Source organism: Panthera onca, chromosome B1 (assembly GCF_046562875.1).
Source record: "Panthera onca isolate mPanOnc1 chromosome B1, mPanOnc1 haplotype 2, whole genome shotgun sequence".
In the NCBI taxonomy this organism is placed as follows: Eukaryota; Metazoa; Chordata; class Mammalia; order Carnivora; family Felidae; genus Panthera; species Panthera onca.
In genome coordinates this window covers 3,473,268-3,496,125 of record NC_138342.1, presented here as the reverse complement: position 1 = coordinate 3,496,125, position 22,858 = coordinate 3,473,268, and the positions used below count along the sequence as shown (strand labels likewise).

Sequence of the window (22,858 nt, the reverse complement as noted above, 5' to 3'; positions counted from 1 at the left end):
CCCGGCCCGCAGCAGGTGCTCCGGCAGCCGCGTGGCCCAGAGCCACGTCGCGGTGACACGGGGTGAAGGGGCACGTGTGTGTGTGTGTGTGTGTGTGTGTGTGTGTGTGTGTCTCATTGTCACGTGGGCCTGAGGCCCTCGGCCCCACCTCGGAAGACCACGTGGTCCCGAGGAAGCGTCCCTCAGGCAGACCCCCTCCGCCGAGCCGGAAGCTTCCACAGGGACGGCTCGGGGATCAGAGACGCGGAGCCCGTGACCTGCCTGGTGCGGAGCCCGGCAGACCGTGAGGCTCGGCCCACCGCCCAAACACACGTACGCACGCACGCGTCTATACGCACACGGTGTGCGACGCAAGCAAGTGTGCAAACACCGGGGTACACGCTTCTGCACCCGCACGCGTGCCCAGAGGACGTCCCGTCTAAGACTGTGGAAGTCAGCCACCTACACAGCCGCCAACTGGCTCGTGCCCCCGGCCACACACTGGCACACAGGTCTGCACAACCCACAGCCTCTCCCACACCACACTCGCAGACGCACCGGTCACCCTCACTCCCACACCCATGCCAATGCACGGTCGCGCCACCCGGGCCCACACGCTCCCTCATACACACACGCACGCACGCACACACCCCCACTCCCGTGCAACAGTATATACTTGCACACATGACGGCACCCTCCCAAACCAGTACACATCGACAGACACCCTTACACGCGCGCGCACGCGCACGCACGCACACACCCCCACTCCCGTGCAACAGCACATACTTGCACAAATGACAACACCCTCCGAAACCAGCACACATCGACACACACCCTTACATGCACACACATGCACGCACACACGCACGCACATACACACCCACTCCCGTGCAACAGCACATACTTGCGCATAGTGGCACCCTCCCAAACCAGTACACAGCAACACATACTCTTACACACACACCCACGCACGCACACACACACATACTCACACCCACACACCCACTCCTGTGCAACAGCACATACTTGCACACATAACGGCACCCTCAAAAACCAGTACACATCAACACACACCCTTACATGCACACACAGGCACACGCACACACACACACGCACACACACTCACACCCACACACCCACTCCTGTGCAATAGCACGTACTTGCACACATAACGGCACCCTCAAAAACCAGTACACATCAACACACACCCTTACATGCACACACAGGCACACGCACACACACACACGCACACACACTCACACCCACACACCCACTCCTGTGCAATAGCACGTACTTGCACACATAACGGCACCCTCCCAAACCAGTACACATTGACACACACCCTTACATGCACACGCACGCACGCGCACGCACACACCCCCACTCCCGTGCAACAGCACATACTTGCACACATGACGGCACCCTCCCAAACCAGTACACATCGACACACACCCTTACACGCACACGCACGCACACACCCCCACTCCCGTGCGACAGCACATACTTGCACACATGACAGCACCTTCCCAAACCAGTACACATCGACACACAACCTTACACGCACACACACGCACGCACACACACGCACACATACACGCACACATAACGTCACCCTCCCAAACCAGTACACATCGACACACACCCATAAACGCACACGCACGCACACACACGCACGCACATGCACGCACACACACACACTCCCGTGCAACAGCACATACTTGCACATATGACGGCACCCTCCCAAACCAGCACACATTGACACACACCCTTACACGCACACACATGCACGCACACATGCACGCACATACACACCCACTCCCGTGCAACAGCACATACTTGCTGACACACACCCTTACACGCACACACATGCACGCACACACGCACGCACATACATACCCACTCCCGTGCAACAGCACATACTTGTGCACATAGTGGCACCCTCCCAAACCAGTACACATCAACACATACTCTTACACACACACCCACGCACGCACACGCACACACACACACACACACCCACTCCTGTGCAACAGCACATACTTGCACACATAACGACACCCTCCCAAACCAGTACACATCAACACACACCCTTACACGCACATGCAGGCACACGCACACACGCACACGCACACACACTCACACCCACACACCCACTCCTGTGCAATAGCACGTACTTGCACACATAACGGCACCCTCCCAAACCAGTACACATCGACACACACCCTTACACGCACGCACACACGTGCGCACACGCACACACACCCATACACACACGCACGCACGCACACGCAGCAATTTTGAGCTCTTGAGATACGGCAGCAAAGTGCCTGGCGTCTGACAGGCCGGCTGGGCCCCGGGCTCAGGTGGGGCAAGGACCGCACCCCGCCCCACGGCAGGCGCTCACTGGTGACGCTCGCTTGCGCTGGCGAGGGCCCCCTGGCCCCTTGCTCCCCTGTGACTCGGCCCAGCCTCCCCCCTGCACCGCCCCCCACTGCTCCCAGGCTATTGCCCCCGGCTGCCGCCCCTCCCTGGCTCCGGGGGCTGCCTGGGGGCACATGACGGGCTCAAACAGGTGCTAGAGCTGGGCAGGAGCACACACGCAACCTGACCCCCAGCGGTCACGGCGGGGACGATTATCTGTGTCGGTCCCCACGTTCCCCTTGTAGGTGCCCACGTGCCCACCCGTCCCGGAGCCGACGCACGGGGTCACCTCCTCCCCACCGCGTTCCCCTCTCGGGATCCGTCTCAGCCTGGCGTCGCTGGCCATGGGCAAAGGTGGCGGTCAGGCTGTCCCCACCGGCTCGGCTCTCCCCAGACCCGGAGAGAAGCCTCTACTCGGCCCCGGTGTCCCGTAGCATCCGTACCAGGGCCGGCACGGGCCCCACGCTCCTGTCCGCTGTGCGACTAGCTGTCCCTTTCCAGCCCAGGCGGCTCTGGTCCAGGCCCTCACCGCTCACATCTGGACCCAGCAAGAGCCTCCTGGGGGCCTTCCTGCCGCACTTGCTCCGAACAAACGTCGCCAACAGCAGCTGCCGATACCACGAGCTCTTGCCCGGGATGGCACGAGACTAAGCCTTCTATTCTTGGCTCACCAGATTCTCAGAGCGAGCCCGTGCTGGGGGCACCCACGGTCGCTCCACTTCATCGACGACGAGTCCAGAGCCCAGAGAGGTTAGGTAGCTCGCCCAGAGTCACACAGCCAGGGAGGCGTGGGCGGGAAGAGGCCCAGGCTGTCTGACGCCAGAGCCGTGCTCCCCACCATCGCCCCCTTCCCTGCCAGGGCCGCGTCTCTGGAGCCCCAGCGACGACACCCTGCCCTCCAGCCCCTCTGGGTGGGTGACGCAAGCCCTCGCTGTGGTTCCCCAAGTGCGCTGCTGACATTCCCAGCCTGCTGGCCCTGAGGGGTCTCCTCCCTGTGCCCCCGCATGCCAGGCTCAGCCCCCGGTTCAGTAGCCCCAGCCCACCTCCTCTAGGAAGCCTTCCCTGACCACCTGACCCCAGGGCTCTCATGAGTCTGGTGGGTGCTCTCGGGGTGAATGCTGCCGTTTGTGACACAGGTTGAGAGAGTGAATGTGTGAGGTCTCAGATCTCTGACTCTTCCCTTTGGAGCCTGGGCAGGGTTCTGAGGACCTGAGTTCAAATCCTAAGTCTGGGGGCCCCTGGGTGGTTCTGTTAGTTGGGTGACCGATTTCGGCTCAGGTCATGATCTCGCAGTTTGAGTTCGAGCCCCACGTCGGGCTCTGTCCTGGCAGCTCAGAGCCTGGAGCCCACTTTCGATTCTGTGTCTCCTCCCCTCTCTGCCCCTCCCCTGCTCACACTCTATGTCCCTCTGTCTCCCAATAATAAATAAACGTTAAAAAAATTTTTTTTTTAATTTCTAAGTCTGTTGTCCGTAGTCGGGATGGGCCCTGATCAGAACTTCTGAGCTGTCCCTCAGGGGACCCTGTGCCTCTGCCTGTCCTAGTGACCTGCCCCTCAGAGCCATGCTACCTGCCACAAGGAGCTCCTTATGGCTGCCCAGCCATCCAGAGCCCGGGGGCCTGGCACCTGCTGTGAGCTTGCACTCCCGTGCGCGCGCTCTCTCTCTCTCTCTCTCTCTCTCTCTCTAGGCCACGCCCATCGCAGTCCCTTTTGCCTGGCTGTTCTTCCAGACCCAGTCCAGGCCTCCCTGTCTGGGAGACCGTCCCTGCTCCCCTCCGCCATCTGGTTTCACGTTTGTGTTTGTCTCCTTTAAGTCAAGGTGCAGACGTTGGTAGGTGTGTCTGTCTCCCCTTGTCTGGGCCTGCGGCTCCTGGGGGCCCAACGAGTCTCTGATTCATGATGGAGTCCTTCTCCCTGACTCCGTGCCTGGCATGGCAAGGTCCTTGGGACGTGCTTGAGAACTGAATTAAAATCCACGGGGCATTTGCCAAAGTCAGGAGGACGCTCTGGGCCTCCGTCTCCACATGTAAAATGGGGACACCACCTGTTGGATTCCGCGGACATCAAATTCAAGCTGACAGTGGAGTGAGGGGCGGGGCAAGGCCTGCAGGTGCCTCCCCCCAGTCCCTGCCTCGGGACCCCACCCCGATCAGAGCATCTGCCCGCGGCCGTCCCAGCCCCGCGGTGCCCGGGTCAGTGAGGCCGGCCCTGACCTGGGTCGGCCCCTGACAGCAGGGACCGCAGAGGCGGCCTGATGGCGCCATTACTGCCCGCTCCCACCCCGGAAAGTGGCTCCGCCTGGCTCTGGGGCATCTGTCCCGCCTAGCGGGGCTCACAGACCCATTTCCTCTCCCGCCAAAGCCTTCGGCGGTCGCCGTGACAACAGGCTCTCTGACTGGCGGAGGGCCACTGGGGCGTGTGTACAGGTTCATGTGGTTTCCCTGCGCCTTTCTCTCTCCCACACTCCACCCGGCATAATAAACAATAACAATACACGGCCACACAGGACATCATACTTACGATAGCTGTCCATAATAATAGGTCATAACGCAATAATGCTGATGTTACGTATGCCTAGTTACTGATTTACTGCCATGGTGAACAGAGGCTGCAACAAATATTCAGTGTGACCTCACTGTGCTTAAAAGAAAATACACAGAGAGAAAAGGGACCCAGAGACCCACGGGGCGTGCTCCAAAATATTAACAGTGGCCACGCGGGCACTGGCGGGGGACGATGGTATTCATCTTTCCTCTCGCACTGGTGAGCTGCCAGACTGCTGGCGTCCTTCCAAGCATACCGAGCCGCCACGGGGACCAGGGCCACCCTCCCGAGGTCCAGCAGCAAGCACGGGGTCAGGCGCACAGTAGGGCAACAGCAGATGCCAGGAAAGACACGAAAGCAAAAGCAAGGCAGAGCCCCGAGATAGGAACGGCTCGTCTCGCAGGACTCACGCCTCCTCGGTGAGGGAGGTCGAGGACGTGCGCCAACTGGGAGCGGGCACCACGCTAATGGGGGAGGGACAGCCGGGGTGCTCTGGCCTGAGGCCCGTCTGCTTCAGTCGAAGGCAAACCCAGTAAGCGCCACTGTGGACTGTCGCGGAGCCTTGCAAGTCGTTGTGACAACAGTGACCAGTGTCTCTGCTCACTGCACGGTCACAACAATACCTGGTCTTTCACAAACGCCAGTGTGTTTAAAAGAGTGGTTCGTGTTTGGGGCGTCTGGGTGGCTCACTCAGTTGAGCGTCCAACTCGGGCTCAGGTCACGATCTCACGGCTCGTGGGCTCGAGCCCCGCGTCGGGCTCTGTGCTGATGGCTCGGAGCCTGGAGCCTGCTTCGGGTTCTGTGTCTCCCTCTCTCTCTGCTCTGTCTCTCTCTCTCCCTCTCTCAAAAATAAACATTTAAAAAGATACTATCACGATTACTATTTTTAATGAGAGCGATGCACTATGCACTGGGTTAGGTCCTGCCAAATCCATATTTTCACATACATATACCCATATGCACATGTACATATAAATCTGTGCACACACAATATACCTATATACACACATATACCACGTGCACACATACACATATGTAAACATATACATTTACACATGTGTATACCCATGTGCGTGCATACACACATATATGCACATACCACACACACCTGCACGCACATCTACCCATATGCACACACATACACGTATATATCCATACACACACATACGCATATGTAAACACATACATTTACACATGTATACCCCCATATGTGCACGCCCACACACATCTGTACACACATATACCCATATGCACACACACAAGTATGTAAACACACATACATTTGTACACACATATACCCATACACACAAACACCCACACACATATGTAGCCATATGCACACATGCACATATGTAAACACACTTATACATGTATATACACATCTGTAGAGATATACCCATATGCACACCCATATGCACACCCATACACACATATACCCATATGCACACACACACACGTATGTAAACACACATACATCTGTACACACATATACCCATATGCACACACATATGCACACCCATACACATATATATCCATATACACATATGTAAACACATACATTTACACATGTATATCCTCATAGGTGCACGCCCACACACATCTGTACACACATATACCCATATGCACACACATACATACACCCATACACATATGTAGCCATATGCACACATGCACATATGTAAACACACACATTTATACATGTATATACACATCTGTACAGAGATATACCCATATGCACACCCATACACACACATACCCATATGCACACACACACGTATGTAAACACACATACATTTGTACACATATATACCCATATGCGCACACACACGCATACACACGTACACTCTTTAATGAAAACGGGACCGCATAACATAGATTATCCTTCACAAGCCTCTCGTAGGAGCACGTTAGAAACGCTTCCCAGGTAGCAGGTGCAGATCTGCACGCCTATTGGTGACACCAGCCCGGTCCCCCGTGTGCCGAGTGTCACTTTTTCGGGCAAGCCTTAGCTGCAGGACAGGGAGGCGGTGTTGAGCCGACACCATTATAGACAACAGTTGTGAGCACATCTCTTTGGGCACCACCACCACGTCACCCAGGAGCTGCGGGGTCACGTGATGGTCCTCACCGAAAGCTCGGCGTTAACCTCCCGAAGTCTGCACCAGTCTGCACCCCACGGCCGCGGCGAGAGCCCTGGCTCTGCACCCCAGCACCTGAGGACGCCCCGGCCCCCAAGGGCACCCCTGGCCATGACCCAGGTCCGGACCCTCCCACCACGGGCCTCCCCACTCTCCAACTCACATAGATCACGCGGCTCGGAGACCCCGAGGTGCTGGAAGCAGGTACAGAAATGATGCTCTCTGAGGAGCTCCTGGTTTCCTGGAAAGGAAGGCGACAGGAGGAGACTGAAAGCGGAATATGTTGATTCCAGAACCTTCCTGATGCAATTATCACAGGTCACACTCCGACAGAAATGCCAGTAACGACATTTTTTTTTTTTCAGATTGAAAGAGTTCTTAAAATAAACACACGGGCTTCAGTGAGCGGCTGGAAAGCTATAATCAGACGCGGGAGGTGACGCCAACTCCGAGCCGACCAGCACGTTCTCCGCGCCGCTGGAAACGCTCCGATGATCACCCGGCTTCACGCAAGGAAATTATCTGTTTTTCGGAGGACGAGAGCAAGGGATTCTGCGCACTCCAGAGGCCAAGGCCGTCCCTTTTACCCAGAATTTTGCTGCTCGGAGATGTTATTTTCCACCCAGGTTATAGGGGTGGGGGGCGTGTTTAGCTCGTTCTACCAGCCCGGTCCTCTGCTGTCAGACTCTGCGGCCACCACATCTGTGACCCGCTCCCCGAGTGCCCACCCCTGCCCCTCGTCCCTCCTCGGCCACATCTCCTGCTTCCCCGGAGGCAACAGTTTCCCCAGGCCCCTCCTCTGTTCTGCACGCCAGGCCGGCCCAACCCTGCGTGGACACCCTTCTTCCCCGGCTCCCATCACTCATACCGGCGTCCGTCCAATCCCACCGGTAGGACGTGCTCGCCCCTCTTGGTCCAGCCTCCACCCCTGCCTGGCCTCCCCCTGCCTCCTGACAGCTCCGGCTGGCTGCCTCCTACCTTGTCTCTATCCCTCTCGGTGGCCCACACCTGCTGCAGTGGCCCTGGGAGGGGCCACATCACAGGCTGAATTTTATCTCTCAAAACTCGCATGTTCAAGCCCTAACCCCTGGCACCCCAGAGTGTGACCACGTTTGGAGACGGGGCACTTAAAGATGTAATTAAGGTAAAATGAGGTCACTAGGGTGGGCCTGGTGTCCTTACAAGAGGAGGATATCAGGACACAGATGCACACAGGAGACGACCACGTGAGGACACAGGGAGAAGACCGCCGTCTACACGCCAAGGAGGAGGCCTCAGAGGGAACTAACCAGCCCACATTTTGAGCCAGGACTCCCAGCCTCCAGGACCGAGAGACAACAAATCCCTGCCGGCTGAGGGTCCAGCCTGCACCATTGTACACAGCGGCCCCAGGACACTGGCACGGGCTGTGGAGCCCTGCCCTCCCAGTTGGAGGATGCCCAGCACCTCCTACACTGTGGGCAGGACAGCAGCAAGGACAGGACAACACCAGGAGCAGATGTGAGGCCACCACGGCAGTGGGAGGGACAAACCTGCAAGGCACAGGGGGTGGTGCCCGGGTAAACCTGACTGCAAGCCTGCTTCTGCATCTGGGGAGGAAAGAGAAGAGGCAGAGGGCGTGATGCCGGGGCTCACCTCTTCGGTGAGGCGCCCGCTCGCCCGCTCATCAGCGCCGGCCGCCCCCTCCACGCTCCTGGGTACGGCCTCCTCCAGGACCGGGCGTGGGGCCGCCCCCTCCCCTCCGGGCCTGCCCTGTCTCCCAGGGCCGCTGGGCCCCAGCTCCAGGCCCCCTGGAGCTCTTCTCCAGCTACTTGGCAGGCCTGGGGCCACCCTCGGCCAGGCTCTGGAACAATCCCTCAGTCTCAGTGCCCTGCAGACCCCCGGCTCCCCAGGCACAGGCCCCGAGACCCACCTCCCGCATCACCTGCCAAGGCTCGGCTCCAGGAAGACATCCTCTCCCCCACCCTGCCGCCTAGGCCCGTCCAGGGGGGCCGCCCCTCCCCATCGCCCGGGGGGCACCCTGTGGGAGTCCCCTCATCCCACACGTGCCTCCAGGGCAGGGAGGCCGCCAGTCTTCCCCGCGTCTGTGTTCTGCCACCCAGCCGATGGGCACTCATGGGCCGGCTGTGTGTTGAGTGACCCAATGACCAAGGACGTGCCGGGGACGGGCAGTCAGGGCCACAGCCTTCCGGAAGGCTTTCCTTGAGCGCCCTCAGCAGACACCCAGGGGCCATCCTTGCCCTGGGGAGTGGCCGTGCCCCCGGGGTATGCGGTCAGGGAGGACACAGTACCCTCTGCCTCCTCGCCCATCCCTGCAGGGACCCCAGGGCCGGCCTCTCTTGCTGGAGAGCAACTGGGAGGCCAGGACCCGGCTGGTCCTACGGGTCCCGGAGCCTGGCAGGGGCAGGGCACTTCGTAAATGACGGGGCTGCTGGTCAGTTCCTGGCGGGTGCCTCTTGTCTGGATCACCCCCCACCAGAGACTCAGCGAGGCCCACACCACCTCTGCTGCGTGTCTCCGGGGCTGGCTCCGCCACGCTGACCCAACGCTGGCCGGGGCTGCCGGCTCGTGCTCCCCGACCAGCTTGCAGGAAGCAACACAGGACACGCGTAGGGCTCTGCCTTCCTGTCACCCGGGCGCTCACCGCCCGGCCCCGCCCGGGACTATTCTCATTTCTCAGGCGAGACAGAAGAGGCTCTGAGGGGCTGGAGCGAGGGAGGGTGAAGTGAGGGGCAAGCAGGGCACGGCCGGGGCCTGGATGCCGTCCCAGGACACAGAGGGGTGGGCCCCGAGCCGTGCCAGCCCCAGGGCGCAGCACCGAGGGGACAGCTGTCCTCATGGGATGGCCTCGGCCCCAGATGTTCCCAAGGCGTCTGTGGAGACACAGCCCAGGAAGCCAGCTCTGGCTGCGCCCTCTCCTTCTCCCCGTCCACTGTTCACAGGGCCTCCCTTCCTCGGGCCGGCGGCTGCGGTCATCACGGGCGGACCCCCGGGCTGAGAGCAGAGGGAGCCGGGCTCCCCGCAGGCCCCGAGGCCAGCCTCGCAGCCGGGTCCAGAGGCCACGAGCAGGGTTGGCCACCCGACCTGTCCTTGAGCGGGCTGGCCCTGGTCCCCCATTCTAACCCGGTCACGCCCCGGAGACGGGCCTGGAGGCTTCTTGGCATGTGGGGGTCCCTCTGGCAGGTCCCTCCGATAGGCCTCTGGGTTGGGATTCGGGGAGGAGTCCCGCAGACAGGACCCCGCGGTCACTTCCGGGTCAGGGACGCTGGTTCTGTGAGGGCAGGGATGTGCCCGGGGTGGCACGGGGGCGGGTTACGGAGGGAATCGTGGGCTGTATGATGTGAGAGGATATGGTGCACAGTGGGGCGTGCCCGCCACTTACTGTGACCCTGCCCGTGAACGAGACCAACCGGGCATATCCTGTCACCGTGGGAGCAGAGTAACATCCATGAGGATGCCCACGTGTGACCAAAGGGTCTCTGCCGATGGGAGTAAGGAGCTCGAGTTGGGAGGTGGGCTCCCTGGGGTCTCAGGGTCGTTTGAGGGAGGCTGGGGGGCCGGGGCCCATGTGGCGACGAAAGCGGGGTCTGAAGGACGTGGGGCCGGGAGCCAACCCCGGAGGCTCCAGATGTGGCAACGAATGAGGAGGGGCTTCTCCCTGGAGCCTCCAGAGGGAGCACAGCCCTGCTGGCCCATCTCAGCCTCCGGCCCCCGAGGGAGGGGATACATCTGTGCTCCTTCCAGCCACTAAATTTGTGGTAATTCATTACAGCAGCCACAGGAAGCCACAGTCTCCACGGCTCTGTGTCCCTGTAGCTGGGAGGACCGCCGTCATGTGGGCCTGTCCCCCTTCCTCACCTTCACACAGTCCCCCCGCGCAGGGCCTGGGGTGGGGCACCACCCTTCACAACCTCTGCACCCCACCCCTGGCAGCGGGGTGGGGGGGACCCCAGGGCACAGTAGCTTCAGTCCCCGAGATTGAGGGGCAGGGGGCAGGCCAGGCGGGCGGCTCGCAGCCCAAATCCCAGTGTTCTCTAGTTGGGGCTACAGTCTGGGAATCTAGCCGGAAGGGTGACAGGGGACAGTGAGCCCGGCCGCTGAAGCCCCCGGGGTCTCTTCCCAGGCTGTCGGGCTCCCCCGCCCCTTGCTTCCCTCTGCACGGTCGTCAGTCCCTCGGCCTCCTGAGTCTCAGCAGACATGGGCAGTGGCCCAAGCCAGGGTCCAGTGGCCACAGACCTGCCCTCCCCAAGGGGACAAGACCCCGCCCTCCACTCCTGTGGCTCCCTGTACCCAGGGCCGGGCCCCCTGCCTCTGCCCACCCCCAGGCCCGAGGCCGGAGCAGTGGCCACATGGAGGTCTGTGCCCAGCAGCGCTTAACGCTGAGTGGACCTCCTCTCTGTGGCCATCAAAGGTGACCATCTGAACCTGAATTAAACCAGAGCCCTGTGCAGGCACTTTGACAACTCTGAGAAAAGCAACTGGCACTACTTTAAAATCGGGAGGAACGAGCTGGCAGGTGGAAGGAAGCGTCAGGCCGGAAGAGGAGAGCTCAGAGGCGCGGTTCCCTCGGGCCGGCCCGGCGTCCACGGAAAGGGGCTGAGCAACCATGCGAGGCTGTCACGGGTTAGGGGAGGCTTGGGGACGCGAGAGGAGGCCCCTCTCCTCCACGGAGCCCTCCTGCCCCGGCCCAGGGCCCCCCGCCCTCGTGTCTCGGTGACAGGCTGGGCGTCCCCGTGTGCCCACCCATTCCCCCTGCGTCCCCAGCACGCTGGGGCAGGACTCAGTCACCTCTGGGCCCCGGGGCCAAGAACAGGGCTCGGCACAACCGGACGCTGGGTAAAGCTCTGCTGAATGAACGACAAATGAAAGAGGCAGCACCGTGAGCGAGTGCGTGAGAAGCAGGGGCCTCCGAACCCACCGGACTCAGTTTCTACAGGATGCGGGAGCACTTCTCTCTGCTGGGGTCTTTCAGAACAGGCTTGGCAAGCTACAGCCGACCTGGGGGAGCCCACCCATCCTGCGGGGGCCCGGAGGAGCGTCTCCTCCGCCAGCCAACAGCCCTGTGAATCTCAGCAGCCTGAGCCCATGGGCTCTCCAACCAGCCTCACGGAAATTCCAAAAACCTTCTAGTCCCACAGATGGGCCCAGCTGGGGCTTGCCGGTTGAGCCCCGCCCTCGCTGCAGGGCTAAGGGCGAGGGGACTCTGCCCGCCCCCCGGCAGCCCTCCCCGCTCCCTCCCGCCAGGGCCGCCCCGGCTCATCCCGCAGGCCTAGCTCCCACCCCATGTCCTCCCGAGGCCCTCCCTGACCATCCGTCCTGCCCCCGACACCAGCCTCTGTCGCATCATTGCTCGTTTGGGCGTCGATTTCCGTCTCTCCCTAGAACTCGGTCCCAAGAGGGCCGCCCTTCTTCCTCACTGCGACGCCTCTGTGCCCGGCGCCCAGCTGGGCCTCTGGGCAGCGAGGGATTTGCCTTGTCCAGAGAGAGGCCTGGCCTGCGCCCTCGACCCTGAGGGGTGATCTGTGTCCACCTGATAGACTGTCTGCTCGGGGAGTGGATCACCCTCACCCAACAGGCTTAGGGTGGGGCCCGCACCAGAGAGACACCGTGTGATCTGGGGTGAAATCAACCATGTGGCAATCAGTCAGTCAGTCAGTCAGTCAGTGGAGCCCCAGTAAGATCTCTGGACACACAGCTTCCCTGGTTGGTAACACCCGGCGTGTGCGGTCACGCGTGGGCCGGGGGGTGCCACGTCCTGTCTCCGCGGGAGAGGAGAGGCTCTGGGGCTGGACCGCTCCCGGACCCTGCCCCGTGCCCTCTTTCTCTGGCTGATTTCTCGCGCAATAAACCGTAACCATGACGAGGATAGCCTTCAGCGTGTCTGTGAGTCTTTCCAACGAACGACTGAGACCGAGGGCAGTTTGGGGCCCCTCAACCTTGCAGCTGGTGTCATAAGTGTGGGCAGTCTGGAGACTATTTGGAGACCTGCTAACGTCAGAGCTGTCCCCAAGCTTTTGCGGCCCTCGAGTCCACGGGACCCGTGGGGAGGTCAGCGGGCCAGCGCTGGGAGGCCCCGAGATGCCCGTGCGTGCCCCACCTCGCACCAGCCCCTCGGTGGATCCACCCGGCGCGCCTCGGCACCCCCAGGCCTCCCCGGGGTGGCCCGTGGGCGGGTCTGCCTGGCCCGTGGGCGGGTGTGACCAGCCGGTGAGTCTACAGAAGCGGGTGACCGCACACGGCGCTGAAGAACACACGGGAGCAGATCGTAAACCCCACCAACCTTGTTTTTGTCTTCAGTTCTGGCTGCTTGTCGGCACGCCGGGTGCCAGATGGAGGAACCTGCGGACAGACCCAAGACGAAGCGCTCAGTGTCCCTTCCCGCGATGCAGGGGCCGTGCGGAGAGCCGGAGGCCGCCTATATGTCCGCGGCGCTCCCCTGGGACTCCCGGCACAGGTCAGCCCTCCTTCCAGGGCCCAGAGCACTTGCTCTCCGTACGGGGCCCCCCTGGACCTCAGCCCGACCCCCTGCTCCCTCTCCCTGCGGCTCTGTGTGTGGGTTCGTGCCCCAGCCAGGAGGGGGTGGTGTCTCTTCCACCCCAGAGACCAGGCACACAGAGCCTGGCACCTCATGGGGCTGACAGGTGCATGTGAAGGAAAGCGCTACATCCTATCTCCTGCTTGCAAAGCCTCCCAGGTCACAGGAGCTAACGCCTGGGGGTGGAACTTATCACTGTCCCTCCCTGGAAAACATCTGCACGGGCCTGGAGCTCCTGGGGAGACCACGATTTAATTGTGTGTGTGTGTGTGTGTGTGTGTGTGTGTGTAAAAGTCATTTTTGACAACGTTTTTGATGACAAAAGTCATAGATGAGTAATTGATGGCCCTTATTAACAATGAATAAGGTGGCTGGGTGGCTCAGTCAGTTAAGTATCTGACTTCGGCTCAGGTGATGATCTCAAGGTTCATGAGTTCAAGCCCCACGTTAGACTCTGTGCTGACAACTCAGAGCCTCGAGCTGCTTCGGATTCTGTGTCTCCCTCTCTCTCTCTCTCTGTCCTTCCCCCACGCATGCTCCCTCCCTCTCTCTCTCTCTCTCTCTCTCTCTCTCTCTCTCAAAAATAAGCAAACATTAAAAAAATTTTTAAAGATTAAAGAACCCCAACAAAATATAAGTAAGAAAATGAAAACCATCTATAATCTCCGAAACACTTCTGGCCGGGCAGCCTTCGGGCACACACGTGCATTGGTCGTAGAATGTGGATAATGTTGTACGTACGTATTTTTACGTCTTGGGAGCTTTGTTTTCGAGTCCTGCACATTTCCTCATACACTTAAACAGCAGAAGCGTAACCCTTAAGGGCTGCGTAGCATTCCACCACGTGGAAAGAGAATGGATCTGTCCCTGGCCGTGGGATGTGGGGTTTTCTCTCTAAGTCCCATTGGGGGGGGAGGGGGTCCACAGCACCCAAGTCCTAGCACGTCCCTCCTACTTGAGGACTCCAAGAAGTGAAGTCTCGGCTCAAAGGGTGTGGGCATTTTTAAGGCAATTTCCCAATTCTTGCCTCACCAGCCAGGTTCCTCACAACGTGGGCGTGCCCTTCGATTGTCAATCGAATGGGGGGAAATAGCATCTCGTTATTATTTTCATCCGGGTCTCCCCGACAATTCCTGGGAGTCAACAGCCCCTCCGTCATATTTATCGGGAAGGTGTTGCCCACGGTAGGGGTGCCGGTGGTAGCGGGGAGGGGGTGGCCTGTCTCACCATCCTCGAAGGCTGCAGGGCTCACCGGGCCCCCTGCTTCTCACAGCTTCGGCTGTACAGGATTCACCTGTCAATGCCTTCATGGCGCCCCAGCATCCAGGCGGACCAGGCAGGGTGGGGGCCGGGTCCCCCAAGGACCCCCTGGCCACAGGACTCCGGGGTTCCACAATGTACCACTGAAAAGCTCTGACCTGGGTTTTGACCCCTTGTCACACCGACCGGGAAATCTGAAGCTGGGAGAGGGATGGGACTGGTTCCAAGGTCCCACAGAAAGTCACGGGAGGGCCCGCTTTAGACACGGGGCGCCGGCCTCAGCCCAGAGCCATGACGAGCATCTTTATTCCCTGACACTGGGGCCCCTTGATGGCGAGCTCGTGTCCCCATGCTCGGTGTCGGGCAGGCCTGAAGGCACTATTTACAGCAGGGGTGGTGCCCGGGGCAAGGGGCCCCTCCCGCCCAGACATCCGAGCAGCAGGGGGTGGGGTGGGGGCAGCGCAAAGGACCCCTTTCACGGACTCTCAAGCAGCGACTTGAGGAACAAGAGGGGACGCTGGGGACGAGGCCGTCCCAGCTGACATCAGCCCACGAGGTCCGGCTCAGAAAGGCAGGCCTGTCTGACACACCACCCCGGGATGACCACCGCGTGAGGTCATGGAACAGCCCGTGTGTGGCCCTGCCGTCCGCCCAGCCCCGCTCTGCTCCCCTCCAGGGACGCTGGACACAGAGGGAGCATTGAGAAGCAATGGTGGCCGCAGAGAAGGGGCCCATCCTCTGGGGGAAGGTCTGAGCAGCCCTGGGCACCCCGCCCCCACGTCCCGGCCATCACCAGGTCCCACGGGTGCCGCCCGCACGCTGCCCGCCATCCCACCGCGTCGCCCGGGCAAGCCCGCTCGGGCTCTGCTCCCCCAGCCCCGGGTTGCGTGGCCGGCTTCCCAAGCAGCACTCGAGCTACCGCAGGTGACCCGCCAGCAATCCCCGGCCCTAGGGGACCGGGCGGCCTGGTCGTGTGCTCACCTTGAAGATACATCTCCTCGCCTTCCGCAAACATCCGGCCGCACCTGACACATAGCGCACACAAGGGGTGATAGTGTTTCTCTCCTGCCTGTGGGAAGAACGGAGCAGAGGTGTTTCCGCTGAAGGGAGGGTGGTCAAGGGAGCACGCCCGCACGCGGGGGCCTCAGGAGAAGCAGAGGGTGTGTCGGGGCCTCCCGTGCGCCCCGGGGGCTCGGGACGGCACCACGGAGAGTCCGGGGCCAGTGGGTGCTCCCAGGCTTTCTGGGGTGCTGAGTGGGGGGAGCAGAGACCCAGCCGTGCCGCCCGACGTCCCCAGGGGAGCAGGGCTATCGCCCCGCAAATCCTCACAAGGCAGGGGGGCCCGGTCCCGTCCATCTCTGTAGCTGGCAGGGGGGCGGCGGTGGGGGACGGCAGAGGGGAGGCCGGAGCTAACGTGATTTCCCCAGGTGGAGGCACAGGACGAGTGGGGTGAAAGACGATTAGTCACGGTCCCACGGGTCCCTGTACTGCTCAGGCTTCTTACCTAGCATCTACTATTTTTATAATTCCTAACATCACCATTGGACTAGGTGGAAACATTAACACCGGAATAACCTGAACAGGTTATGGTGGCTGGTCTGGCTTCGTTCTACGTGGTGCAGGGCAATCACCCCAGAAGAGCGTACTGGGCGCCTCTTCGTGGCCATACCCTCCACCCTGGGGAAGGCGGGCCGCGCTAAGGCCCGTGCCTCACTCTTTCCCAAAATGGCAAGAAGGCTGAGCATCACTCCCGGGGTGTGAGCCAGTAATAACCGGTTCCCTGAAGGAGCTGGGAGTGGGGGAACCGCATCAGGAACAGCTCGCCCCATCACTGGTGCCCCCGGCGGAAGCCTGGCCCAAGGGGACCCCTGTGCGAGGAGGAATCCAGAGCTCGCTCCCCTCCCGAGTGGGGTGCCCACGGGCATGGCCCACCGGTGTCTCCGGGCAAAGCTCTAAGATGCTGTGCCACCCCCCCCAAAACCCCGTCTGCCTCAGGAAGCTGTTCCCCCGGGAGTGCCGCCCCCGCTCCTGCCCGGGGGCCCTGAATGTTCTTTATCTCATCTCAAAGGTGCCTCCTCCTGAAAGCCTCCCGGGCACTCCTCCCTCCTGGGCTCCTGCAGTTCCCTCTTCCCCACCTGGGGGGCAGGGCCCCGCCACGGCCACTGCTAGTTGTGGGGGTCTGTCGGGGGAGCAGGTCACACGGCAGCCCTGGCCCAGGCAGAACCAGGGCAAAGCAGCCATTCTGGGGACTTAAAAAATGTTTTTAATGTTTATTTATTTTTGGGAAAGAGAGAGAGACAGAGCGTGAGCGGGGGAGGGGCAGAGAGAGAGGGAGACACAGAATCTGAAACAGGCTCCAGGCTCCGAGCTGTCGGCACAGAGCCCGACGCGGGCCTCGAACCCACGAACCACGAGATCGTGACCTGAGCCCAAGTCGGACGCCCAACCGACGGAGCCCCCCAGGCGGCCCTGCAGTGATTTAAACATTGTGCCCCTGGACCTGTCCTCACACCCACGTCACCCAGGCCCCCCCTTCACCCTGGGTGGGGGGGCGGACTCTGTGACCTCAAACAGCAGGGGTTCTGTGACAGCCGCGTGCAGGAGAAAGCTCGCCCTGGAGGGAAAACAGACCGTGGGGTGTACACGAGGCGTCTACGAGTCAGGTCTATACCTGAGTAGGAGGAGAGAGAAAAATGCGGGGCTGGTTTCTAAGACAACAGGCTCGAAACCCCAACCAGGCGGATGAGACTCATCCGGAGGGGAGACGCAGCCCTGGGCCGCTGTGAGGGGGCCGGCCCTGCGTCCACACTCTCTGCCATCCGGGAAGCGTTCCCGTCCCCCGGCCTGGCGAACGTCCCCACCTCCAAAAATAACGGCGACTCGGCGACCGTTACTACAGCTCGAGCAGAGGCCCTTTTGCGCACTAACCTGTCTCCACCCTCCAGAAGCCCTACGAGGCACATTATTGTCCTCATTTTCCGCATGGTGCACAGAGAGGCGGAGGAAGCTGGGGAAGGTCACACAGCACGCAGGTGGCAAAACAGGAGTGGAGCCCAGGAGTGTGGCCCTTTGTGGCCTCTCAGCCCCCGGCCTGGCGGTCCCGGCTCCAGGGTGCTGACCCCGACCTCACATGCCCCCCAGTCCCCGCCCTAGGCAATCAACACGGAGACTCCCTGAGCGCGAGTCGAGAAACAGACGCTAAAGAGTACGGATTCCATCCGCGTGAAGTTCAGGATGAGGCAGACGAGTCTGGTTTGTCAGGGTGGTGGCTGCCCCCGGGGGTCCCGGGGGGCTGGGCACATCCTCCTTCCTGACCTGGGTGCCGGGCACACCCACGAGTCTGGCTTGTGGGCATTTACCAAGCTGCGCACGTGTGATCTGCGCACTCCTCTGTGGGACATGCCAGCAAGAGCCGAGACTGTACGTCTCTTAGAGGAGGACACGGGAGCACATCTTCGCGACCCCAGATTTAGCAACAGAGCCCTGGGTTTCACACCAAAGGCATGAGCAGCAACAACGAAAACAGATTCTTTTTTTCACGAAAGTTAAAACTATCGCGCATCTGAGGACGCTGTCGGGAACGTGGAAAGACAGCCCGTAGAAGGGGAGAAAACATTTGAAATCGTAGATCTGACGAGGGCTTCGCATCCAGAATGGAGACTTCTCACAGCCCAGCAGCAAAGAGAAGACCGGTCCAATGAGAAAACGGGCAAAGGACCGGAAGAGCCATTTTTCCAAAGAAGGTGCACAAACGGCCAGGAAGCACGTGGAAGATGCCCCCACATCGCCATCGCGGAGGGAGTGCAGATCCAAACCCCAACGAGAGGCCGCTCCGCACCCGTGAGGGCGGCTGTAATCAAAGCGAACCGAGCCAGAGCGGGAAGTCAGCGCCGGCGAGGACGTGGGGCAGCCGGGGCCCCCGTGCACCTGCGGCAGGGACGTGACTGGGGCAGCGCCCGGCGCCTGGGAAGGTGACACAGTTACCACGTGACCCAGCAGTTCTGCTGGTGGGAGTGAGAAAACCGACGGTCGTGGTAAGCAAAGCGAACCCAGGTCTGCCCCGCAGCCCGCGTGTGAACGTCCACGGCAGCGATTTTCAGAGGCCACAGGGTGCAAACGGTCCAAACTGTGGCCCATCCACACAACGGAATATTAGCCAGCCTTAGAAGGGAAGGAGACCTGACTCGTGGGGCCCCTGATGTCAAGGTGGGACGCCAGAGCTCTGTCTCCGCCACGTGAGGACACAGGGAGAATCTGGTGGCCGTCTGCGGTCCGGGGGGGGGGGGGGACTGTCCCCAGGAACCGAATGGGCCGGCACCTGAATTGTGGCTTGCTGCGCAGGGAAGGACGCGGCCTGGGGTCTCAGCACACAGGGTCCAGTGTGGCTGCAGCAGCCCCAGCAGCCCAGGACGGGCGATAGAGTCAAACGTCAAGGCGCCCTCACTCCTCGTATCAACCCCCACCGCGGCCACAGTGACCGGACATTCCGAGTCATCGGAACGCTGCCGCACCCCTGCTCTCGCAGGCGTCTCCTTCCAGTTGCCACGCAGGAAAGGCCTCGAACGCCAGTACCCGTCGCCCAGCCCCCCGCCGGGCAGGTGGCCCAGCCCCTTGCTAGTTGGGTCTCTCAAGATGGCTCAGGTGTTTTTAAAGAATATTAAAAGCCCATGAGATTTTTTTCGGTGCGTGGTTTTAAAAAGATGTCTTGTGCCTTCTGACAAGTGGCTGTCATCGTTAATGAGACAGAACAACGCTCATGAGGAATACAGGACCTCTGGCTCCAGGGGCACGCAAAAAACACCGTGTCTTACTCAGAACCAAGTGGGAGCCGAGCCTGGAGCACAGCCCACGGCCGGCACGCAGGGGCGACCAGCACTGGGGACCGGGGGCAATGCCTCTGGGCTCCAGAGACCCCCGCCCCTCCCTCCCTCACCCGGCCACGGCAGCACAGAGGGACAGCCCTCGACCGTGACATGCCCGGCACGTGTGAGGCAGGCGTCCCCTCATCCCTGGATTCCAGACCGCCGAGGGCGGGGCCTGCGCCGCGTTGAGGCCCCCCACCAGGCCACACGGCTCCCGGGGGGCCAGGCATCCACATCCTCCAGCCCGATTCAAAGCTGAGTTTCCTCGTTGACTGCCTAGAACCGAGTCCGGATCTTAAAAGGCCTCGTCACCAGCCGACATGACGAAATCTACGTCGAAGCTCATCAAAACCTTCGGCAGGAGCCGCACAGACTTCCCAGGGCAGCTGCACAAATGCCCTCCTGCCGGGAGCCGCCTCCCCGCGAGAAGCCCAGCTCCTCGCCATGCGGGGCCAGGCAGGCCAAGCGCTGGGCCATCTGCAGCCCCCTCCCCAGAGGGGAGCCCTGACCTCACCCCCTGCCACTCTCCCGCGGCTGACCCCACGTGTTCATGCTCAGGGTGGTGTCTCTGCCCGGAACGCATGTTGCCGGGCTGAGCCAGCTCGCTCCCTCGCGCTCCCTCTCCTTCTCCTGCTCCCTCTCCCTCGTTCCCGCCGTCGAGCCCCATCTAGGTCATGCCCTTCAGGAACACCGCACGCTGTCCCCTTGTTCTCCACGGTCCCCCAGGCCCTGGAGCAGAGCCACGTGCAGGAGTGGGCTGGTAGAGACAAGTTGTTCCTAAGTGGCCCCTACAGGACAAAAGGAGGGTTTGGACCAAGTGAGTGTGGGAGCAAATGAATCATCCCTTCTACCTTTGGGTGTGTCCGTGGGCATATCAGCGTATCACGGCTCTAAGAGGCCCTCAGCAAAGGCCTCTGCTCAGTGCCCTTGCCCGGCACCTCAGACCCAGAAGACCAGGGGACACGGCCCCACCGGCGTAGATGCAGTGGGAAGGGTAAAGACCCAGGCTCCCATTCGTTACTGGATGCATGAGCAGGGGCACGGTATCAGGCTAAGAGCACGTCGCACACTGGGTCTCTGTCTGTGTCAGTGTGTGCCTGTATCCGCGTGTATATCTGGGTGTATCTGCGTGTATCTGTGTGTGCCTGTAATGTGTGTCTATACCTGCGTGTGCCCCTGTATCTGTGTGTGTCTGTGTATGCACTCCTGTATCTGTGTGTGTATTTGTGTGTGTGTGTGTGCCTGTGTTCATCTGCGTACGTGTGTGCACAACCTAAAATGGTGATTTCTAAATGCTAACGGTAGTTAGTCTGGGTGATGTCATTTATTACGGATGATTTTTCAGTTTACTCTATGATAAACAGGTATTGGTTCTGAATATGTTTGTTAAATAAACGCAGTCATTAAATTGCAAAAAGAGGGGGAGAAGGTAGGGTCTGGGGAAGTTGACTTTGCTTCTGTCCTGAGATAATGCATTTATTTCTTTGGAACATATGGTTTGTTTTCTCCCAGTGATAAAAGTCACACCCGCGTAGGAGGGCAAAATGGGACATGCCGAAGGAAAACAAGAGAAAGCAAGTAACCGATGCCCCGCAGTGACAGCGGTGGTTTACGTGAAGTGCAGAAACGTTTAGCTGGCTGCCTGACCCAGGGTGGGAGCTGGCCAGGGTGCCCCCTCCCACCAGGGCTCCTAGCGGGGAGGCATCGAGCCCAGGCTCCAGCCCGGGGCGGGGGGGTGGGAGTGGGGGAGGACACAACGCATGTTCAGAGGGTCTGTAGGTGAGTGGTGGGTTGAGGGAGATGGAAAGACGGGAAGGCAGGCAGGGGGAGGGAGAGAGGGAGGGAGGAATTCATTAGTGGTCCCAGAGGTACCCTGGGCTTCTGGTTACCATGGAGACAGGCAGGCTGCACCAGGCAGGTGGGGCTCAGACAGCAGCAAGGCAGGGGTTAAGGAGGGCGGGGCCAGTCCCCGCCCCCGCCCACTCCCACCTGTGCAGGGAAGCATTCCAGCCAAAGGAGAATAAGGCAGGGGTGGGGTGATGGGGAGGACCGAGCCAGGGACTCTCCCTCTCACTCAGCACCCCCTTATCAGACTCTGGTCTAGCTGGTCTGGCTGACACCGCTGTCCCTGGCAGGCAGTTCTCCAGCCACCTTTTAGCCCTGCCCCGGGGGCGAGTCCATCCCTGGAGCCGGCCCTGCAGAGGACCGCCCGGGGCCCCCACCCCCACCCCAGCCCTCCCCACACTCCCAGACGCCCGTCTCGGCAGTAGGGTGGGGGCACACGGCCCCTGCGAGTCCCCACCAGACCCACGAGGCTCCTCCACCTGCGCCCCAGCGCGCGGCAGGGGACGCCCCGAGACACGCAGGATGCAAGAAAACACGCAGAAAGGGAGGCTGCAGATTTGGGAGTAGCTGAGGCAGGGGGAGGAAGGGCCCCACCGTCGCCACCGAACGCACACTTCGCGGGCAGACAGGCGGGCTCTGGGGCGCCCGGCACTGACATGGCATGCTGCCCGACTCACACAGACGCGGCACAGATCGATGGCTCCCGCGGGCGGGGAGGGGGGCCCGGGCTGCTCTCCGGCTCGGGCTCCGAGGGCAGGAAAGCTCTGAGTGTGACACGCATCTCACGGGAGGACAGAACGGGGTGGGGGGGGACGACAGGGGCGTCGGGGGGGTCTCACCTGGCCGACGTGGCCCAGCTCCTCGCGAGCCCACCCTCCTGCAACCCGGCGCGGCCCCTCCGGCCTCACCACCGGCCCTCCGAAGCGCCCTGCCAGGCTCCCTACCTGCACGGGGTCCTCGCGACGGAGCCCGGTCCGATCGGCCGGCCCCCACTGCCCCTGTCCAGCGCCCGCGCCCCAGACAGTCAGCTGGAACGGACAGCGTGCCCGTGAGGACGGCCAGCCCCCGCCTTCAGCCAGCGGTCCGGATCCTTCTCCCTTCTTTCTCCTGCCACCCGCCACCGGCCGCCCCCAAGAGCCCACGGCCCGCCCGGCGGGGCGCCAGCACGCTCCGGGCCAAGTTCAGGTGACGCCGCCGTGGCGGCTGCTCCCCTTCCGCGGAGTCGGGCTCGTCTCTGCCCGCCCGCAGCTGCCACCTCGCGAGGAGGCTGCTCA

General features: G+C 61.3%; 1 protein-coding gene across 21 annotated transcripts in view; it reads right to left on the bottom strand.

The window, feature by feature from the left end:
* Nucleotides 1–22,858, bottom strand: part of ABLIM2 (actin binding LIM protein family member 2) — a 143,064-nt gene that overhangs the window by 53,916 nt on the left and 66,290 nt on the right. For all 21 annotated transcript variants that reach the window (XM_078446315.2, XM_078446313.1, XM_078446311.2 and 18 more), the window contains exons 7-9: nt 15,859–15,946; nt 13,363–13,421; nt 7,246–7,323 (exon numbers count right to left, since the gene is read on the bottom strand). In XM_078446315.2, the coding sequence (XP_078302441.1) occupies nt 7,246–7,323; nt 13,363–13,421; nt 15,859–15,946 (225 nt within the window). The remainder of the gene's footprint in view (nt 1–7,245; nt 7,324–13,362; nt 13,422–15,858; nt 15,947–22,858) is intronic.